Source organism: Kogia breviceps, chromosome 4, assembly GCF_026419965.1.
Source record: "Kogia breviceps isolate mKogBre1 chromosome 4, mKogBre1 haplotype 1, whole genome shotgun sequence".
Taxonomy (NCBI): Eukaryota; Metazoa; Chordata; class Mammalia; order Artiodactyla; family Physeteridae; genus Kogia; species Kogia breviceps.
The window spans coordinates 133,940,943-133,962,786 of NC_081313.1; the positions used below are offsets into that span (position 1 = coordinate 133,940,943).

Genomic DNA, 21,844 nt, shown 5'->3' on the forward strand with positions numbered 1-21,844 from the left:
CGCGGGCTTTAGAGCGCAAGCTCAGTAGTTGTGGCGCATGGGCTTAGTTGCTCCATGGCATGTGGGATCGTCCCAGACCAGGGCTCGAACCCATGTCCCCTGCATTGGCAGGCGGATTCTCAACCACTGCGCCACCAGGGAAGACCCTGTTTGAGGATTTTTTAAAAGTATCTAGAAAATGCTTAAAATGGCAACTGCACATAGTAGGTGCTATTGACGCGTTGGCCATTATTACTATTTCACAGCTGGGAAAACAGGTTCAGAGAGGGGCAGTTACTCACTCTGTAACACACAGCTGGTGAGTGGCAAAATCCGTATGGGAACCCCAGTCTGTCCTGCATCACTTCAGCATAGCACACACCCTCCCTGCTTCCCCTTCTAGCACCCCCATTTTTGCATCCAGGGGCTGGCCTGAAATTTGGTAGTAGCTCCTGAGGCTACAGTTGTGGGGTCTAGGGAAGGAGTCAGGGGGCAGGGATCCTAGGCGTGGAGAGCAGGATGTCTGCCCACCCAGTGCAGTGGACGTCCATGGTCAGGCATCCCTGCCCGTCTTCCAGTTAATTTTCCACTGCAGGCTCCAGAGGGGAGCATGTGATTCAGGCCAGTGGGTCAGAACCAGTGACTGCTTCAGGAATGGACACATGACCCAAGTCAGTCCAATGGGAGCCAGCCCTGAGCTGGCCCCACTGGATGAGGGCCTGGAGCTGGCTGAGGGGCGTCTTTACTGATAATGGGGAGAGTTGCCTGAGAATAAAGCCAGCACTGAGAAAAGCAAAACTGAGAAATGGAGGTGGGGGGAGATCTGGGGGTGGGGGCTGCGGAGAGCACACCCAGGGGCTCAGAGACTCCTGATATACATCTATGGGTACTGGATCCTGCCATGTCTGAAGCCATTAACCTTTTAAGTTAAATGAGACAAATTATCCCTGTTTTGTTTTGTTTTTTTTTTCTTTGACAGGCAAACATAGAAGTACAGAAAACAGAGAAAGAAGGTAAGGAATTCCAGCATTAAGTCCTCTTAATAACGTGTCTCTTTATAATCATTGGGCTATCCCTGTTTTTGCTTAAACTAGTTTGAAATGCAGCTGAGAGTCCTTCCCAGTTGACCTAGTCTCCAAGTAGTAGTCATTTTTGTCAGTGGCAAGGGACACGGGTGAAAGCTGAGTTGACCTTCTACTGCCGCCGGGCCCTGAGTGGGAGAACCTTGGCTGGTCTTGGGACTCTCCCTGGCCATTCTGTAGTGACCCCACTGCACAATCTCCCAGGGCTGACCCCAGCCTCTTGAGTTCTCCACAGGCTCCCAGCAAGCTGCTTCTTGCCCCACCATAGCTCCTGGAACCCTAGGGTCACCCCCACACGCCCTACCCTGCCCCACTTTAGGTCCCAGTTGGGGAGGAGCCCTTCTTCCACTCTCAGGTTTGGCTTTGGACTCAGGCCAACTCAGGTTCGAATCCCAGCCCTGGCTGCTGCCCCCTGTGTGCCATGGGGCAGGGCCCTTTAGCCCCTAGCCTCAGCTCCCTTGCTAGAGCAGGACCCTGTGTACCCTGTGAGTGTTCCAAGGCCCAGGTGGGGCCCAGCACCAAGAATGCAGCACCAGAATCATCAGTTCCTGCCTGTGTACCCTGTACTCCACCGCCTGTCTCCCTGCCGACTTCCAATGAGCTCAAGCTGCTCAGAGCTGGAAAATGCCCCTCCCTGGCCTGCTGTCTCTCCAGTTGCCCACTCAGCCCCCCGCCAAGGGCTCTGCCCCCTCTGCTGGGGGAACAGCACTCTCCAAGGGCGCTAATGGCCTCCCATGCCCGGTACAAAGACATTTCCCAGTACCCTTGGCCTCCACCTGCATAGCCTCACACACAAGCTTGAGAACACCACGATCCCTGCAGTTCTGTGTTGGGGAGGGCGGGTGCTTGGAGGTGCCATGGGGAGCACCTTGGTCTTTGATCCATGGAGCAGCAGACCCAGGTCATTCAGGCTGGGTGGCTCTGGACAGAGGTCACTTTCCCTCTCTGAGCCTCAGGTCCCTCATCTGAAACATGCCTTTAATGACATCTCTCTTAAGCATGTTTTGGTGATTAAATGACATCTAAGAGATTGCTCTGTGGTTCTGGCAGAGAGAGAGGTGGCTGTTCAGAGCAGGTGCCCGTGCTTGTTTTTACTTCCATCCAGACCAGCTCTGCTTTCCTGAGATCAGTCCCCAGCTCTCTGCTCTACTCTCCCTTTACATCTGCCCTCCAATTTCTTCAACCACCTTCCCTTGGCAGGAGCCTCAAGGTGCCTCCTCCACCCCTCTTGGCTACTCAGCTGACCACGACTGCTAGTGGTCCTCTGGGCCCACCACAGCCAAGCCTCTTAAGACAGCCGTCACACTCTCATCTACACACTCTCTACACCCTCCCCCTTGATCTTCCAACCCTGGCATCGGCCCCAGCTCTCTGCTAAACTGATCTGGCAAACGTCACCCTGTTGCAAAAGGCAATGGGGACTCCTCGGCCTTAACTGCCTGGTTGACACTCCTGCCCCGCCCAGGCTTCCCTGCCTCGAGCTCCCTCCCTCCAGAGGCTGTGGTCCTCCACTGCTTTCTTGTGTTGTTTTTGTTTTTGTTTTGTTTTGTTTTGCAGTATGCGGGCCTCTCACTGTTGTGGCCTCTCCCGTTGCGGAGCACAGGCTCCGGACGCGCAGGCTCAGCAGCCATGGCTCACGGGCCCAGCCGCTCCGCGGCATGTGGGATCCTCCCGGACCGGGACACGAACCCGCGTCCCCTGCATCGGCAGGCGGACTCTCAACCACTGCGCTACCAGGGAAGCCCAGTGGTCCTCCACTTCTGGCGGCTCCTTCCGCTTTCTCTGCCCTGTGCTGTGATGTTGCTACTGCCCCATCTCTCATGTCTTTATGCTGCGGCCCTGGCCATCCTCACACTGGATTTGGCCCACGTTTATTTTTTTTAATAGGATTTTAAAAAATCTAACTTAGTTGCCAACATTGAAAAACCAAGTTTCACATAGAACTCTGAATCTCTGACGCCGTTGGTAAACTGGCAGATCTGGCTACAGCTCATCATTCCCACACGGCTGCCCCCAGAAGGCCCCCCATAGATGGCTTCCAGCAGCACTCACCATCCACCCCTCTCCATGGAAACCAAGGATGGACTGAGAGAGCTTCATGGTTCAAGAGAAGTGGGAGAGAGTATATTTCTTTGTGGAAGTGAAAGATACTCTGCATTTAATATGCCAAGTATGTCTAGGGACTTCGCTAGTGGTAAAGAATCCTCCTTCCAATGCAGGGGACGTGGGTTTGATCCCTGGTCAGGGAACTAAAATCCCACATGCCGCGGGGCAACTAAGCCTGAGTGCCACAACTACTGAGCTCACGTGCCTCAACAAGAGAGCCCGTGTGCCGCAAACTACAGAGCCCACGCGCCCTGGAGCCCGCGTGCCACAATTAGAGGGAGAAAACCCGCACGCCACAACTAGAGAGAAGCCCGTGAGCCACAACAAAGAGCCCACGCCACAATGAAAGATCCCGCACACCTCAATGAAGACCCCGCATGCCTCAACTAAAGACCCGACACAGCCAAAAAACTAAATAAAATAAATATTTTTATTTTTTATTTTATTTTATTTTTAAAAAAAATATATATATATTTTAAAATTTATTTATTTATTTTTGGCTGTGTTGGGTCTCCGTTTCTGTGCGAGGGCTTTCTCCAGTTGCGGAGAGCAGGGGCCACTCTTCATCGCGGTGCACGGGTCTCTCACTATCGTGGCCTCTTGTTGCGGAGCACAGGCTCCAGACGCGCAGGCTCAGTAGTTGTGGCTCACGGGCCCAGTTGCTCCGCGGCATGTGGGATCTTCCCAGGCCAGGGCTCGAACCCGTGTTCCCTGCATTGGCAGGCGGATTCTCAACCACTGCGCCACCAGGGAAGCCCAAATAAATATTTTTTAAAAGGCAACAAGAAATCTTTTTTAAAAAAATAAGCCAGGGATAACTATGTTGAAAGAAAACGACATCCTACCTGCCTTACTCCTGATGTGACCTGCCTGGGCCCCTCTCTGGGCATCAAAGACAAGTATCTGTGATAACTGCCCCAAACTCACTCCCAAACTGAATCCAAGGTGAATCTAGACTTGAATATTCTGCTGTTCCCTGAATTGGTCTCCAAAATGTCCCATAGGCACCTCATTCATTCATTCAACAAACATTCATTGGGCATCCACCGTGTGCTAGGCACTGTTCTAGGCTCTGGCAAGACAACATGAAATTGGAAAAACCCGAATGAACTTTTTGACCAATCCAATAACACAGGAAGCCCTGCACTCATGCTCCAGGGGTCCTCGAGAGAACACAACAGAGAGGCCCTTCACTTCTCTTAAAGAGGACAGGCCCAAGCACCTGTTGAGAATGCCAACAACTTTAGATGTGCTGAGGTTCCTCATGCCAAGGGAGCCCTGGAGGACAGGTGGCCATGGGCGCACTGAATTGTCTTGGCCTAGTTTGGGGCCTTTCCTCAGTCCCTCTCCAGTCCAAACTTGAAACAGGAGAAATGACAGTCCCCCTGGGGTAGTGGAGGGCACCAGTGGGAAGCAAGAGACCCCAGGGAAAGATGGGGCCACCACCATAGCCTCCAGGTTTTGAGGTAGCAGACAGAAGTAAGCTTCTGAAGCAGCATCCCTGGAGCATGGCACTCAGTGCTGGCCCCTCCCAGGACAGTGCAGCCAGCTTCGTGCCTGCCTTCTAGTCTGTCTCATGGCTCAGCAGCTGTGCGACTTTGGTCAGGTCTCCTAAGCTTTCATCTATAAAATAACTGCAGGCACCTAAGATGATGTGAGGAATGACTGGTATACTCCAGATGTCTAGCAAACCTGCCTTCCTTCCTCTCCTCATCTCTCATCCCAGGCCTCCACTCCGGGCTCCCTGGGACCTGTCACTGGATCCCATCTCTGCCTTTGGGCTTGTTGCTCTTCTCTTCCCCTGAGTCCTGCCCCTCCTCTCAGTCTCTCTCCTCTGTTCACCCCACTCGCGGCTCTCGGGGCTTTTTCTACAACACAGATCTGAACACTTCTGTGCCCTGATCTCCCCACCGCCACCTTGCCCTCAGGAAGCAGTCCTGGCTCCTTGTCCTGGCAGTTGTGGCTTTCCAGGACTGGAGGGCTGCCCTCTCCAGCCCCACCTTCTTTGCCTGCAGCATTCAGATGGCAGCGGTCCCTCTAGGCCCTCACTCTGGTGTACTGTTTTCCATGTCCCATCCCTGAGGATACCCCTCAACTCCTCTTCTCTGACCTCCACGCCAGGCCAGCCCAGGTTCCCCCCACTTCTGCAGGTCCTGGGCCCAGCACATGCAATTCCCCTTTGCCTCCTCCTGCTGACTGAGAGTCCTCCATGTCCCCATCACAGGACCACCAGGATGGTAAGCCCTGGAAAACTTAATCTCCACCCTGCTACATGCCTCAGAGCCCACCTTTCTTGATGCATAGGGGGAAGTGCACACCGGACACAGCTGGATACAGGTTTATTGTGGCACTGGACGTGAAGAGGGGCCGGTGTGGCCAGCACCAGTGTGCGGAGGTGGTGGAGGGAGTTGGGGGAGGTGAAGCGGGTGGGCAGGGGCTCAGGGAACCGCAGGCTCAGGCCAAGAGTCGGGGTTGGGCAACTTTTGCTGGCCCTACCCAGAAATCTGGGGCGATGACTCCAGAACCAGCAACCCCTCCAGCTGGACAGGGCGGGGTGGGCAGCAGTGAGTGGGAGGGGCTCACACGTGGGAGAAGGCGTGGCTCTTGCAAAGGGGCTTGTCCTTCTTGGAGTAGAAAGTCTTTCCTTCCAGGTTGATCTGACATATCTGGGAACAGCCAAGGTCCAGTTACATGGGGTTGGAGGTGGCAAGAGAGGTCCCTTCCCAACCTCAAGAATCCCAGAGGCAGGGGTGGGAGGGAGGCTGGTGAAGAACACAGGGCTTTGGGGGCGGGGCCTGAGTCGGAGGAGGGGCACTCACCGCGCACACGAAGCACGTATCGTGCCAGCTGAAGCCCAGCGCCTCCAGGAAGCGGTCCCCGGCATCGATCTTGAAGTCACAGCCTCGGCATTTTGTGCCAAACATCTTCTCATAGTCTGGAGACACACGGAGAGGAAGGGGACCCTGGGTTCTCCCCTGCCCGCGCCCCGCCCCCTCACCCAGCCCCGCCTCCTTGCCTGTTCCACCCGATACCTCGCTCGCAGTAGGGGGCCCCCTCCTCCATATAGAAGGCCCTGTTCCGAATGGGTGTCTTGCAGGCCGCACAGGTGAAGCAATGCACATGCCAGGTCATCTTCAGGGCGTGCATGATCTCCTGGGAGGAAGCAACAGTCATTTGGCAGCTCAACACCCTCCTCTCCAGAGCCAGCGACATAGGAAAGCAGGCTTGGGTCCTCTTTCTTTCAGGGTAAATGTTACGTCGGTAAATGTTAGCATCGGTACACTGCTGCTACTTTCTTTCTCCAACCCTGAGGTCTCCCCGTGGCTGTCCACCATGCCACGTCTAAAGCTCAGCTCCCAATCTCTGCACCCCAAACCTCTCGCATTCCCACAGCTGTCTCCATCTCAGTTGACGGCAACTCCATCTGCATGGGCCAAATTCCCTGCTTTCTCCCACACCTCACTTCAGGTCCACCAGGAAATCCTGCTGGGTCCACCTTCAAGATGCATCCATTTTCTGACCACTTCTCACAGGCTCCCTGATGTGACCTGGATGACTGCATGAAACTGGCTTCTGTGCTCCTCCCTCTCTGCCCCTACAGACTGCTATCAACCTGTGCCAGACCACATCCTTCTCTGCTCCAATTCCTGCCTAGTCCACATTTCTCTGAGCAAAAGCCAAAGACCTGGGAAGGGCCCAGAGACCAGCAAGTCTGGCCTCCGTCTCTCTGCTCTCCCCACACGGCCTCTCATCCATGGTTGACACACCAGGCACAGCGTCTTGGGGCTTCACACCAGCTGTCCCCTCTACCTGGACTGCTCTGCACCAGATGCCTGCAAGGCTCACCCCTCACCTCCTTCAAGTTTCTGCTCAAAGGCCACCTTCTCCATGAGGGCCACTCTGACACCAGTTCATAGGCCAACCCGCTTTCCCAAAGCCACACTCCCAATAGCGCTTTCCTTTTTTCCGTACTAACATACTACCAGGTAATTTACCTATTTTGTCATTGCTTATTGTCTGCTCCCCACCCCCTTCTTCCTGATCCAGTGTAAGGTCCAGGACGCCGTGAAATACCAACTGTTCTGTTAGCAGGTATATCCCAACAGTGCCTGGTCCATGGGTATGCATCACAAGTGCTCGTGAGTTGAGTTAACCTGCTCTGCTGGAGGCCTGCCAAAGCAGAGGCTGCTGGTGGGCTGAGCTTTCCCTGGGGCTGGGACCCTCGGGCCAACCAGGGCAGCAGCATCCCTATCTGGAGCAGGCAGAAGGCAGTGTGGAGCCCAGAGGGGGAATCAGATCTTTGGGTTCAGCCAGACCTTAGCTGGGTGGCTTGCCCAACAGCTTTCCCTTCTCTTGACATTTGGCTCCTTCCCTTTTGAACTGAGAGCCTAATCCCAGCTTTGCAGGGGTGTTGTAAAGATGGTCCCACATCTGAAGCCAGGGGTCCCAGACCCAGTGCCTGCCAGGGCCAGGTGGGGACTGTGCTGTGGGAGAGCACCTGTTCTCCCCACAGGGGTGGTGGTGACCACGTTGTTCAGGAATGCCTGGAAGGCTCAGGTGGAGATCTAGGTGTTAAAGTCAAATCCAGTTTTTCAATGTTGGCCATTAATTTAAAAATGAAACAGTGTGGACCAAGTAAGACATTAGTATGGGAAGCACCTAGCCCTCAGCTGGCCCGTGTGACCTCTATAAAATCCGTCACGGGAATTCCCTGGCAGTCCAGTAGTTAGGACTCCATGTTCTCACTGCTGAGGGCCCAGGTTTGATCCCTGGTTGGGGAACTAAAATCCCACAAGCTGTGTGGAGTAGAAAAAAAAAAAAATTTGTCACATCTCACATATACCTATCAACCACCCTGGCCAGGAAGTTACTGCCACCTCCATTTTAGTGAGGCCCAGAGAAAGTGACTTGCCCCAGGTCATACAGCCAATAGATGGTGGAAATGTGTTTTGAGCCCAAGTCTGGCTCTCTACAAAGCTGGCTCTTCCCACTGCCTGGTGTTGCCTCTTTGCAAGGATAAGACAAAGGGTTGGGGGAAGGAACTTGGCTGTAAGCCCACAGAACAGGGTCTTGGCAGGAGCATGGGAAGCCCAGAGCTGGGCCCAGTGGGAGCATGGCCAGGGAGGCAGGTCTCTGCCAGTATCCAGAAGAACCCGTGAGCCAGTTTCCCCTATCTTATGCCCAAAGCTTCCTAAATCTATCTGCCTCTCCCATCCCACCATGCTGACCCAGGGCCAGCAGCTCAGTTCTCCTCCTCTAGCTGTCTCCCCCTGCCCTGGGGAAGCCTGCCAGGCACACCTGACCTCAGCAGTCCCCAGCTCTGAACTTCTAACATGGCCCCTGCCACCCCCTTCTGCCTCATCTCACATCCTCCCTGGGTGTTGCCTTGTGACACCGCTCTTCCCTCCTCTTGGAGCACTTTCCCCTGATCCTTCTCCAAGCTAATTCCTACTCATGTTTTAAGTTCAGCTTAGACGCCACTTCCATCCACTCCTTCAAGTGTTAATTGACCACTTCCTATATATGGGGCACAGCATAATGTGTGAGCAAAACAGCCCTGGTCCCAACCCATGAAGTTCACCCTGGGGAAGAGATGGGACAACAGGACTGGAAGGTAGTGAGCAAAGAGTGGGGAGCCTAGGTTGGTGGGGAGGGTGGGTATCAAGGAAAGTGCCCTTGAGGAAGTGCTATTTGAGTCCCAGATGAGAAGAAATGAGGTAAAGAGAGTGCTAAAGAGTATTCCTAGCAGAGGACAGCCTGTGCAAAGGCCCTGTGGTAAAGGGAACAGCACACTGGCAAAATGGAGAAGCCCATGTGGCTGGAGCACAGAGTGAGGGGGGCTGGTGGTGAGTGGTGAGCCTTGAGAGCATAGTGTTCCAGAGGGTCCCCAGACCACGGGACGGGTCCCCTCTAATGTGTCCCCTCCAACTCTGCTGAAACAACCTGATTGTCCTGTGTTTCTCTCCCCATGCTCCACTCTGAGCTCCGAGAGCAGGCATAGTCCCAAGCACCAGGCACAGGCAGAGCCCAAAGCGCATGGTCAACTGGGAAGGTTAGCTTCCTGCCCCATGGGAGGGTGAGGTAGGAGCTTCCTGGGGTCTGTCAGGCCCTGGAGTCCCTGCAAGAGGGGAAGCTGAGGGCCTCTGGGCCACACTGTGGAACCACTGGCCTGGGCTGGGGCAGGAGCAGGGCTTGCCACCTTACTCTGGGCTTACTCTAGGACCCAGGAGCCAGTCAGGCTCTGTGAGCCTTGCCTCCTCATCTGCGACCTGGGTGATAACGCTGCCCACCCAAAACTGGGGCAGGGAGGGCCAAGAGCACCGTGCAACACAGGCAGGGCCATCAGCGAACAGAAGGGCCTTGATCTGTGGGAGACAAACCCAGATGCCAGCTTAAGAAAGTTCCTGGGATCCAGCCCGTTCTGCTAGAACAGTCCAACAGGGTATGGCCTAGGCTGGTGGAGAAATTACTGTGATCTTGGGCAAAATTTCCTCATCTGTAAGATGAGAATAATCAAATTGACTTTGTAGTATGATTAGCTGGATGCCTACACATAGTAAATGACCCACAACACAAGACTGTGATAATATCCTTTCTTCCCTTCCAGTCTACTGATGGAATCCCCATTTTTTTGCTGGGCACATATCTATACCAGACTCTATTTCCCAGCCTCCCTTGCAGCTCAGTGTGGTCATGCGATTGAGTTCTGGGCAACAGGATGGAAGCGGAAGGGCTGGGTGGCAGCATCTTCTACAGATGACTCCCAAGAGCCTTCCACCCCTTCTTCTCATTCCAACATCCTGCTGGTTAGAACGTGGAAATTTTGCCTGAAGCTCAAGCGGCATCTTGGACTATGAGTGGTAAGTAAGCCAATGTTGAGAATGTCCGAGAAACAAGATCCAGGAGCCTGGATCTGCCTACAAGTCCCAGATTGCCCACCTCTGGACATTCTTAGGTGAGTAATAGCCGCCATTATTTTTTCTATCACTTGCGGTCAAGGTAATCGTCACTAACATGACCATCACTGCAGAGCTCTCTAGCCACATCTGGAAGCCCTGCCTATGAATCCAGAAATGGGGAGAAGCATGAGTGGCAAGAAGAGCCCAAGCTGAAAGTCAGCAGTGCCTGGGGCTGCTCTGGCTCGGCCCTCATGCTCTGCAGCCTTGGGCAATTTCTGCCTCTCTCTGGACTTCAGTTTCCATACAGGTAAAACTGAAACCCCCCTCAACTTGTAACCCTGCCTGTTATGCTCCCCTTTCCTCAGGCTGCTCAGCCCCTGACACCCTCAGAGTCCCCTTCCTCTGTGTGAGCTCCTGCGGGCAGGGCCACGCCTGTCTCTTCACAAGGTGTCCCTAGCGTGGGGCACACTGCCCACACTCAGTAAAGAGAATGAATGGGAGAAGGTAGATAGTGCATCACTCTTAACCCATGACATGTGCTGACCGAAGTCCCAAGCCCAGCTCTGGGTGGCAGCTAGGTTGCCCTGCAGGAGACCAGGCCAGGCTATGCTGCATATTTAGCCTCAGTGGGAAGAACAGGATTTTTAATCACAAGTTTTTGAGCCTAAATTTCTGACTTTGCAAATCAATAGTCCTGTGTCCTTCAAGCCCATCAAGTCATCTTTCAGAGTTTCCGTTTTCATATGTACTAGGGGCGGCAGACACTGTGCATTAGCCTCCCAAAAGCCTGTCACAACCCCCTTCTCTTTTGCCTTTCTCTCTTACAGAGGACAGAAGCTAAAATACTGGATTTGCCAGCCTCCCCCATGGCCCAGGTGCTCACAGGCTAACAATTCCAACAACTGGGATAAAGATGCTAGTTCCTGGTTTTTTTTCCAGAGTCAAAAGGCAAAACCTCATTAAAAGAAAAGCATTGGGCTTCCCTGGTGGCGCAGTGGTTGAGAGTCTGCCTGCCGATGCGGGGGACGCGGGTTCGTGCCCCAGTCTGGGAAGATCCCACATGCTGTGGAGCGGCTGGGCCCGTGAGCCATGGCCGCTGAGCCTGCGCGTCCGGAGCCTGTGCTCCGCAACGGGAGAGGCCACAACAGGGGGAGGCCGGCTTACCGCAAAAAAAAAAAAAAAAAAAAAAAAAAAAGAAAAAGAAAAGCATCTGCCCCAACCATTTATCTGGCAACCACGATACAATACACTTGAGGACAAAGATCTACATGCTAAGGGTTTCGGAACTTAAAAAGAGGAAAAGCCTAAAGGCATCCTTGAGCTGCTATTCCACTCCTGGAATTCTTGTGATTGAAGTAAATGTTACTCCTTCTGTTTCAACCTCTATAGTGGGGTTTTCTATTACCGAAGCTGAATGCAATCCCCACACAGCAGCCATCTCTTGTTTTGGCCTGACTAGCACTTACCTCTCTTCTTTGGGTAATGTCATCCTGGTTTTATTTTCAAGGAACCAGTCCTGTGGTTCAGGCAAGGCCACCAGCCCCCATTCCAAGAGGGGGTGTCACCCAGGCCTGGCCAATTAGAGTCATGGGGCTTGGTTCAGAGATGGGCATGTGAAGCAAGTCAGGCCAATGGGCATCAGCACTGGGACTCGTTGATACATCAACTGGCACAAAGATGCTCTCTTTCACTTTGTGGTGCTAACCTGGGGAGATGTAACCCTGGAGCCACTGTGGCACTATCTTGGCCGCTTTCTAGGGAAAAGCACTCTGGGAACGATGCCAACAAAGATGAAACCAGAGGCAAGTAGTAGAAAGACTCCTGATGACCTCGGGATACGCATTCAGCTGGGCCTGAAGTTAGCACCCCTCAGCCTTTCTGATTATTTGTGCCAACACTCTCTTGCTTGAGCCCTTTTGAGTAGGAATTAGGTCATTTGTTAAGAGGACCCTGATTAATGAAAAGTAAGGTCAATATAGCAGCCCGACTGTTAGGCTGGTAAGGTTCCAATAGGCTCCTGCAGGGAGAGCTCCCAGGTTCAGGAGTTGCTCAACAACACTCCTCAATGCTCAAGGGTCAGACTTGCCTTCCCAGCCACCCGCCAGCCCCACTCACGCCAGTGATCTTCTTCTTGCATTTGGCACAGCTGGGTGCATAGCGCACGTCATAGCAGGGCGGGCAGAAGATGGCGCCCTTTTCCTCGAAGAAGCCACCCTCTTCCAGGACCTTCCCACACTGACTGCACACAAACTCCTCAGGGTGGTACGCGTGGCCCAGCGCCACCAGGTAGCGGCCCCTGGCGGGAGGCAAGGGCAGTAAGCAGGAATGGATGCAAACGAAGTCGGGGTTCCTGGCCAGAACCCCACAGGGTTTACCCAACACCTACTATGAAGCCTTGAAGAGAAAGTTCTTTCTCTCCATCTCCAAATAGGGGAGAAAACAGGCTTGGGAGGTGACTCACCCAAGGTCACACAGCAAGAGAGACAAAGCTGCACTGTTTTGATGACAGGAGATGAGGGAGAAGGGCAGTGTTGGAAAAGGGAGGAAGGTTACACTGGGTGAGAGCTGTTGATTTGGGCCTAATAAGTTGAACCCAAGGAATTGGTGCCCTGGTGGGGGCAGGAGGCCTGGAGTGCCCGTGAGCCCTGAAGACCAGTGGGCACTTGAGCTGAGCCTGGTGCCCACCCTGTCCTGCTTGCCTGTTCCATCTGGCCTGGGGAAGGCCCTGCAGGTCCCAGGTAAATGGGGATGTCTGAAGGAGGGGGTGCTTCACAGAGCCTAAGAGCTGACAGGAATCTAGAAAGGTACAGGGCCTGGGATGAGAACTAAGAAGGCACACTGTCATACTGATTCTGGGGGGCTGTGTGACTCTGCTGGGCCCCAGGGAGCAGTGCAGAGAGGGAGGGACTTCAGAGGCTTAGCAGAGAGAGACCAAGCGAGCAGGAAGGAGAGAGGCAGAAGGGGTGGGAAGGGGAGGCCCTTCCTTGCCCAGAGAGCAGCGAGTCTAGGGCTGCAGCTCGGCTGTGTCATTGGCACTTCCTCCATTTCACCAGGGCAAATGCTGAGCAGAGGCTAATGACGGGTGGGCTGCGGGTAAGGAGTGCGGGATTCAGAATCTGAGGAACCAGCCCAGGTCCCTACCCTCACTCCAATAGGGAACCGAATCCTCATCCTCCCACAGGGGCAGCTGAGATGAGTGGGGAGATAGATGGGGGAGCAGAGATCAGAAAGACACCAGGGCTCGACTTGAGGTCAGGAAAGACCACGGTAGGAAAGGAACAGGGCCACCCACCGGATGACCTTGTGGCACTGGTGGCACACGGGAGTCTTGCCATTGCTGCCACCGCCGCCTCCAGGGCCCCCTCCAGCGGCAGCCTGCACAATGGAGGTGCGGTTCTGCATGGGCGTGGGTGTGGCTGGCTGGGTGTGCCGGGTCAGCACCGTGCTGGTCTTGTCCGGGGCGTAGCGCTCAGCGAACGCAGGGTCCACAGCCCAGGGCGGGCGGCTGGTGGGGCTGGGGGTGGTAGGGCCTGCCAAGGCCAGGAAAGTGACTCCAAGGGGGTGCCCAGGGACGCCACAGGACCGTGGGGAGACCCCGGGGCAGCTTGGGGGGGCCCACCCCCATGCCTCTGGAGGCTACCCACCCTTCCCCAGGCCGGAGCCCACTCTCTCTCACCAGGCCAGGGTTCCTGAGGTGTAGCTGAAGCTGGGGCTGGGGCTTCTGTCCTGGGCACCTGGCTGTAAGATCTGCCATTCAAGGCCCTGCACAGCTGAGGCTCCTGGCATGGCTCCACCCCCCAACCTTGGTCCTGCTGGCCCCATGGGAGATGCGTGGGTGCATGAGAGCTGCTGGGTTGGACTCCAGGCCCCACTGGGGTAGGGATGGGTAGGGCAGCTTCTCCTAGCCAGGTTCCAGCTGGCTGGTCTGTGGCACAGGGCTAGGAGGTGGAGCAGGGCTCTCACTTCTGGGGCAACTCTTAGGTCTTCTTCTGATGGCAGGGCCCCCTTTGCTGGGTACTCCCACCCACTGAGACCCAGGCTGGCAGGGCCTATACTGGATTTTATCCATCTAACACCCCCTTACCCCAAATGCAAACCAAGCCCACAAAGATAGAAGACAGAGGCAGAAAAAGCAGGGCCGAGCATGTTTATTTTCATGCCTAAGCCAGCACAGACCTGGCAGACAGCAGTACCATAGGGCAAAGAGTGAAGACAGTGTCAGATGGAGCCAGGCCCTGTGCCAGGAGGGCAGCCGAGGCCAGGCCAGTAGGAGGCTCAGTCCAGGGGCAGGAAAGGGAGGGGTGAGGTAGGCAGAAGCTGGAGGCACCAAGGTCGGGGGGTGCCCTGGGAGGAGGAACAGAAAGAGAGAGACAGAGAGGGCGGCCGGCCGGCGAGGGCCAGGCTACGACTGCACGTTGAGCACGTGGGCAGAGCGCTGGTGGTGCCAGTCCCGGAGGCGGGTGTAGCGTGGGCTCTGCAGCTCCAGGACATACTTTTCCCTGAGGGGCAGAGAGAGAAGGAGGAGAAAGTGGAAGGAAGGAGAGATGGAAGGGAGGAAGGGAAGAAGGGAGGGAGGACTGAAGAAAGGAAAGAGAATGGAGAAGCCTGGCTATGGATGGCCAGGAGCAGACACAGGGTGGTGGGTGGAATGGGAGAGGCAGGAAGTGAGAAAGAGGGGCTGGAGCTCGTCCTGTTACCTTGATTTCTTCAGATGCTCCTCATCCGGGTCTTGCACTGAGAGGGCAGAGGCAGGCATTGACCAAGAGCAGACAGAAGGCCACCCCAGCCCTGAGCCCTGGCAGAGGGTCACGGGGTGCCGGAGCAGGCTCCAGCTAAGCCCAGGCCCGGGTTGGGGGCCAGGAAGAGAGTCTGCCCTGCCCTGGGATGGCACTTACTGAACTCGGTACCCGTGAGGTGGGCGAGAATGCGGAAGGAACGGGACTGGCCAGTCCCAGGCCTTGGCCGCCAGTCCTCCGTGTCCTCCATCAGCCGCTGCTTGCTGGCGTCTGGGACCAGCGGTCGGAGCGGCTGTCTGTGGGGAGGGTGTGGCTCAGAACCTCATGCTGGGGTGGGCAGTGGGGGCAGCCCCTCCCCAGCTTTGGTACATGTGGGCTATGGTGATGGCAGAGTGGGGAAGGGCAAGGCCAGGGCCCTGCCGGGTGGGAGGTTGGATAGGTAAGTGAGAGGGGAAGAGGGTAATCAAGGTGAGAGGAGGGCAGCCAGGGTGGGGAGGGGCCACCACCCAGAGTGCCAAAAGGAAGAAAGAGAGGGACAGGCAGAGGGGGCTCACTGACTTGTCAGGGGTCTGCACCTGTGAAGGAAATAGACACATGGACAGATAAAAGAACAAAGAAATAGACAAGGGGAGGAAGAAAGATGGCAAGGGGTCAGAATAGCTTGAGGCAAGGCTGCACTGAGTGTCTAGGGCTCAGATGGCCCGACACTAAACCCCAACCCCAGGCCACCAGCGAGGGGGCGCTGCCTCGTTCAGAGCCTCCAGGAGGACAGTGCCCAGGCAGGAGCCACACCCTCGGAGGGGCCCTGTGCCTGCAGTCCCCGCCCAGGCCGCCAGGGGTCGCTGCCGCACGGTTCCGGCCGGGCTGGGGCGCAGCGCAGACTGAGCAGCAGCGGGCAGCGGGCGGGCGTGGGGCTGTGGACAGATGGCGTGGGCGGTGGGCGGGCAGGAGGGATGTTGGCGGGCAGGGTGGACGTACCCATTCTGCTGCGGGGCGCTGTCAACGGGCTGGCGGGCCCCGAAGGGCCGGGCCGTCTTGTTGAGGGAGGCGCTGGGTGCAAAGGTGTACCGCGGGGGGTCCGCGGCGGGGGCCAGGGCCTGGGCGGAGACAGAGCGGGCAGGGCGGGCAGGGGCGGGGACCTGGCTAGAGTGGGGTGCCCCCCTGGCGCGGAGAGGGCTGCGGCGCTCCAGCCCCACCCCCACACATCTGGCCTGAGGCTACAGGGAAGGGGCGACTCGGGTTTCAAGGGGCCCATTTGGGAGCGATGATCTCAGCCCCCGAGGCCCGAGGGCGAGGGCGGACTAGTGCAGCTTGCAGCACAGGCCGGCGGGAGGCAGACAGGCAGACGGACAGACAGGCAGATACGCGTGATACCCTGACCGTGCGGCAGCCCCCGGCCCAACTCCCAGTCCCCAGACTCCCCAGCTCTAGCCTCCACCCTCTACTCCCGGCCAGGGATGGGGATACCAAGGATGCACCAGGGAGGGCAGGTCAGCCCGGACGTTCAATCCCACCCCGCCTGCCGCCCAGATGTCCCAAGCCCCTCACATACCTTCTGCGGTTTGCTCTGAGGCGGCTGGGCCCTAAAAGAGAAGGGAAAGGGGTGTTGATGGGCAGCCCCAATGGCGTGCCCACCTGCCAGGCCTGCTCAGCGCCCGCATACCTGCTGAGACCCAGGCTGAGGCGTTCCCCGCAGGCACGGATCTTGTTCTGGGCTTCGATGTGTGTGAGGCCCCCCGCATTCTCGCCATCAATACTCAGCACCCAGTCGCCCACGGCCACGCCGGCCTGCGCAGCTTTACCTCCAGGAGTGAGCTATGGAGAGACAGAGGATCATGGAGGCCCAAGGCTCTGCAGGCCAAACTCAGGCCAACAGCAGCCAGCCCTGCCTTTCCTTTGCTGCCCCACTTGCAGAACCCAGAGGCCTCTTCATTCAGCATATTTCTGGGCAGCTGCTGCATACTAAAGTCATCTGGAAGTGGGTGGGGCTCACGTGAGCTTCACCATTGCCCCAATCACCCTGCTTAGTTATTCGTTCACCTCCAGGGACCCTCCCCACAGTCCAGAAACAGCTGACATCAACAAGCAGCCACCTTCAGGCTAAAACCCAAGATTCTCAGCTCCAGCCGCAGCCTTTTGAGGCCCCTGCTGGCCTCTCGCCCAGGCCATTCCACCCACCAGACATGCCCTCTGGCTTGTGCGTGTGGCAAGTACCTCCCTGAGCACTGTTGGGTGCTCTCATTGACCTCTTACACTCCTAGCACCCTGTCCTGGGGCCATCTGCAGGGACCTACCGGAACACTTTGAGCGCCAAGAATAGGCCCCATCACCTCTAGGTTCCCAGTGATCAGTGTGACTGAATGGGGTCCAAGATGTCAGCTGGGGCTTCATAGGTTGTAAATAAATATGGATGTCACCCCCATGCCCTCAAATGCCACATCACCCTCTCCCCCCAATCCTTCAGGCTCTGGGTTGTGAATCCCTGGTTCCCATGGCAAATGAGAAGCAATACTATGCTGGAAGGAATGGTCACCACCAGCATGAGCTGAAACCATCAGAATGACTTCTGGGAAGTGGTGGGCTTTGGCGAAAGGAGAGTGGGATGGGCTGCCTGTGGTGTGAGAGAGTCCAGCTATTTACGAAGGCCTCAAATGCTGGTAGGAACCAGGATTTGGCCTTGAGATTAGGAGGAACCAACAGCAGTTTTAAGGCCCGGGGTGGAGTATTTGCCAGGGTCCAGATAGAGGTGATGCTGAAGAACCCAACTGGGCCCTCCCAGCACTCTAGCCTAGTGGCAGCAACACAGGCAGGAGTGGCACTGCTGTTCATAAGTCTAAGTCCACAGGGCTGCCTGGCCGTCTGGCAAGGGGCCTGGCATTGAGCAGACTTGTGCGGAAGTGCTGGAAGGCAGATTCACATTGTGAGATTTGAGGGGTACAGGCTTCCTGTGGCCCCATGAGGCAGGCTGATGCTCAGACTCAGTTGAGGCAGGGAGAGAGGACGTAAGGGGTTCCAGAGAGATGGCAGAGGGACCAGATGCAGAGACTAATGGCACTAGGGCAAGGAGGGAGACCTGGGTTTGATGGTTCTATTTCATGCTTGGGAAGTTAGAAGGGTAAGACAGCTGGGTGGCCCTTTCTTCACCTGCTAAATGGTAATAGCAGCTTACGTTTATTGAGTACCTAGTACTGCCACACACTGAATCCTTCAACAACCCTGTGGAGTAGAGTCTGGGAATATACCTATTTTACACATGGAAAAACAGAGAGGTTAAGTAACTTGCTTCAAGTCGCCAAGCTAGCAACTCAAGAGGCAAGGCCAGGACCCTGACCCTAAGGCCCCACCCTACCAGGCCATCTCTGCTGAGAGCTGGGGCCCAACTCAGAGGTCAGCCCTCTGGCTGAAAAGACCCCCTGACCTCCTAGCTGGGTTTAGGGCTTGGATCCCCTATCTTACCTCTAGTCCAATCCAACCCCTTATAATGGGCATGGGGAAGTGACGCCCTTGCAAGGAAGTGACTTACTCAAGGTCGTGGTGAGTCAGTAGACGGGAAACCTGGTCTGGCCACTCCCCACCCATACTGGCTGGCTCCTGGGAGGTGTGGGCTAAGCCTGAGGTGGGGGTCTCAGGGTGAGTGGGAGCAGTTGGCTCCCAGAGAGGGGATGGGGAGCTGGGGACTATTTCCTTCTCTGGAGTGAGGAGGACAGGAAGCACAGGAGGGATAGGGGAGTGATCAGAGAGGTGGAGACAGAAGCAAGAGGGGGGGGCAGGGGGGCAGGGTGTGTCTGGAGAGAGAAGCAAGAGGGCCCAAGGGACCAAGGAGGGGAAAAGCCAGGGGGCTGGACACTGCATGGAGTAGGGGGTGAGTCAGCCTGAGGGCTCCACTGAGCAGCCCAACCCCCAAGTCCCAGACATTACCTCATCTCCCAGGCCCGGGCCTACAGCCAGCCCTAGCCCCTCCCTGCCCCCCTCCATGCTGGGGTCAGGGGAGAGAAAGGGTGCCAGCCCAGCTCAGAAAAGACCACCCCACACACCCACCCACCAGGGCCTAGGTCCAACTCCAGGGATGGGATCGGCTAGTGGCCCCACCCATATGCTGGGGCTGCTGACAAGGGAGCCTGGGCTCAGAGTGCCCCCAACAGGCCACATCTGAAAATCCATCCCTTAGGCTACTTCGTTGCCCATCCCCACCAATGAAGAAACTGAGGCTCAGAGGTCAGCCAAGGTCCCAGCCACATTGGCCAGCACTTTCCCAGGGAGGGGAGTATAGGGTAGGTTTCCAGGGCTGGCAAGGCTTGAGTATTGGGTGTAGGGTGGGTGTATGTGGTAGGGATACCACTGCCCTTAGCTACCTTGCTGGTAGGGCAGCTTCCAGGGGACCCTGTGGAAGGGTCCCTGGGAACAGTGACTGCCTGCCTGCCCTAGCCACCAAGCCCAACTCTGACAGACTCTGCCTTGGGGCCCCCTCTAGCTGGGCCCTCTGGCCCCCTCCAGGCTGTGCTTGCCCTGGGCTTCCTGCCAATAGCTGCCTGCCCACCAGGAGCCTGGGTGGGCCTCTCTGGACAAGCGGATATGGTGACAGGAAGTCCCCACCCCCTCCCGACCCCCAGGCCACAGTCAGAGACACCAACCCAAGGGCTGGCCTCGTGCTCTCAGGGCAGGCAGTTTGTTCTGTGTCCCACAACTGACCCCACAGCTGGAGCCACAGCTTGGTGGTGATCAGCTGAGGGGCCCACTCACGGGGTTCAGGGGTCCAGGCCTAGGCCAGCTTTTTTCCAGCTCTGCAGACTCCAGCCACCAGGTGGCCATCCCAGCATGGGGCTGCATTCTTGGGCTTATAAGGCAATCCCCCTGCCATAGGGAGGAGCCAGCCCCCAGCTCCGCCCCCACCAGAACAGGCTCTTGGGAGCAGAAGTCACAGCCCTAGAGCCCCGTCCCAACCCCAGCTTGGGGTCAAAGGCCACTGCATCCTGAATGGGACCAGTGGCTGGGATAAAGGTCCTCACGTAGGCTGGGGAGAGGCAACCCACCCACCCACAAAAACTGCAGGCCATCCCTGTGCCTGAATTCCAATCCCTGCTTTGCCATGGAATTGCTGAAGGAGCACCTTCACCTCTCCAAGTTATCTCAACTGGATAAACAGGATGACAGTTGCTATTCCTTGGATGGCAATGAGGATGAAGTGAGATCCTGCAGTCAGAGTGCCCTGCCTGGGGTCCAGCTCCAAGCATTGCTCCCTGAAGCAGCTTAGACCCTTCCTGGAGACCTCAGGCTCCCCTCCTCCAGAAATGGCATCTCCCTGAGCCTCAAAGGTGGCTCCAGGAGCTTTGTGGACTAGCGTCAGGTACAGTGCAGTGCTGTGGAAGTGTGGGAGCTCCTTTCCTAGTATCTGCCTAGTTGGGAGTCCTTGTGGCAGGTGCCCACATCTCTGGACCTGGACACCTCCTGGCCTACTGGCCTTAGCTCACTCCTGCTCAGACTCCTCCCATCACTCACTGGAGATCTGAGCACCCAAAGATTCCTGCCTCAACCTAGGCTCACCCGGGAGATGGAGAGGGGCACATTGAAGTCCTTGCCCCCCTGCAGGCGGAAGCCCCAAGGTGCTGGCCCCTCTAGCACCACCTTGAAGGAATCCATGGTGCCGCTCCTGAGAGGAGAGAAAAGGTGAGTGATGATGCATGGTGGGTGCACAGGCAGGCCCATCATGGGACACCAGCCTCGGACTAGTGCCAGGCAGGCACAGGCAGACGCTGAGCACACCCGGGGGAGGGTAGGTGGGCACCTTGTTAGGTTTGGCTGGGCTACTAGCTGGCAGACCTCACTTTGGAAAGACAGGGGCAACCCCCCTTCCCTAAGGAACTGGGAGGGTGAGGGGAGTCAGCATCCAGTTTTGAGGTTCCTCTCATCCAGGAGTGGACCGCAGGGCTAATTTGGCACGGCCTCCTCCCAAGCCAACCTTGAGCCTCGGACTGGACGGCAAGGCCAGTCCGGGGCCGGCGCTCCTCTCCCCCGCCCCCAGGTCCCGGCAGGCAGGCCTCGACTGGAGCCTGCTCGGACTATATAAGGCGTGTAAGCTGACACTGTGCGGAGAGCCAGCGGAGGGAGCACACAGGGGCTTCGGACGCGAGGGGGAGGGGTGGGGAGGGAGGCGGCTGGAGCTGGTCCTAGCCATTCCAGGCCCAGTCGAAGCTGCTGGGAGCCGGGGCGGGACCCCTGGGCGCTGGGGGGGCGGGCTGCGCGGGGGCGCGGCCCCTGCGGTGGCTGGTGGGGGCTGGGACTCCAAAGCGTGGCCAGGAAGGGGATTCATCCTGGAGTTCAGTGGGGGTGGTGCCTCCCACACAGGCCTGCTACCAACCCGACGTGACTCAGTTTCTCCCGCCCGGGCCTCATGCACTGGCCAAATCCGGGGAGTAGGGAGCGGCGCAGGCGCCAATCAGCCCCGCCGCAGCCGGCTTTGCCGCAGGAAGGCGTGGGTAGGAGCTCCGGCCCACCGGAGGAAGCGCAGACCTGGCTAAGACCCCCAGTACCCGCTGTGGTCCCCAGTAGGCCTCTGCCCCCCGCCTGGTCCTGCCCGAGACGCCCCGCGCTGTCGCATGTACCTGCTCGGCCCCGCCGGGGCGCTGCTCGGCGGCGGGCTGCAAAGACCAGCGTTGAGATCCGCCGCCCGAGTTCTGACCCCGCCCCCGTGGCCGCCGTCCGCTTTGAGCCCGCGTAAGGGGGCGGAGCCATATACCACACCCCTGTTAGAGTCACGGCCTCTCGGGCGGTGGGAAGCCCCACCCAATCCTTCCGCTCCGCCCAATCACGAAGTCCCATCTCGCTTTGAGCTGTAAGACTCGGCCCTCCAGGGTCCCCTTGGTGGGGCGGGGCCTGGACGGGGCCCGGGCGGGGACTGGGCTGCTGGACACCTTCCTTGCCCCGGAGCCCGACCCGCCGCTGTCCTGGCCCTTTGCGCCTCCCGTTGGAGGAATGAAAAGAAAGCCGCCTTGGAAAATAGACAGATCTGGACCTCAGTCATCTCTGAACCTTGGTTTCCAACTCG

General features: G+C 57.1%; 1 protein-coding gene and 1 non-coding gene across 4 annotated transcripts; both read right to left on the reverse strand.

The window, feature by feature from the left end:
* Window positions 1–921: 921 nt before the first annotated feature.
* LOC131756519 (small nucleolar RNA SNORD97) lies at window positions 922–1,051 on the reverse strand. Its single transcript, XR_009335691.1, has one exon. It is a non-coding gene; the product is annotated as a small nucleolar RNA SNORD97 (small nucleolar RNA).
* A 4,438-nt stretch (window positions 1,052–5,489) lies between these two features.
* Window positions 5,490–21,522, reverse strand: PDLIM7 (PDZ and LIM domain 7). 3 transcript variants are annotated; one of them, XM_059061663.2, is made up of 13 exons: window positions 21,402–21,522; window positions 20,344–20,449; window positions 16,466–16,617; window positions 16,355–16,385; window positions 15,781–15,899; window positions 14,962–15,098; window positions 14,764–14,800; window positions 13,743–13,804; window positions 13,359–13,596; window positions 12,182–12,362; window positions 6,200–6,320; window positions 5,987–6,102; window positions 5,490–5,833 (listed from the first exon to the last, which is right to left on the reverse strand). In XM_059061663.2, the coding sequence occupies exons 2-13, from the start codon at window positions 20,437–20,439 to the stop codon at window positions 5,747–5,749; spliced, it is 1,377 nt and encodes a 458-aa protein (XP_058917646.1). In that variant the 5' UTR covers window positions 20,440–20,449; window positions 21,402–21,522; the 3' UTR covers window positions 5,490–5,746. The 3 variants fall into 3 exon arrangements, with proteins under 3 accessions (XP_058917646.1, XP_058917647.1, XP_058917649.1); XM_059061664.2 differs by lacking the exon at window positions 15,781–15,899 and adding an exon at window positions 15,361–15,377 and having other exon boundaries at window positions 21,402–21,486; XM_059061666.2 differs by lacking the exons at window positions 5,490–5,833; window positions 5,987–6,102; window positions 6,200–6,320; ... (1 more) ...; window positions 13,359–13,596; window positions 13,743–13,804 and adding an exon at window positions 14,197–14,565 and having other exon boundaries at window positions 21,402–21,486.
* Window positions 21,523–21,844: the final 322 nt, after the last annotated feature.

Bases quoted from the DNA above. Each gene is read 5' to 3' on its own strand.
- PDLIM7 (XM_059061663.2), bottom strand. From the start codon at position 20,439: ATGGATTCCTTCAAGGTGGTGCTAGAGGGGCCAGCACCTTGGGGCTTC. The intron at 13,597-13,742 runs GTGAGAGAGAGT...TGGCCTTGGCAG, and splicing joins ACCTCAGGAACCCTGGCCTG to GCCCTACCACCCCCAGCCCC. The intron at 6,103-6,199 runs GTATCGGGTGGA...GTGTGTCTCCAG, and splicing joins GGCCCCCTACTGCGAGCGAG to ACTATGAGAAGATGTTTGGC.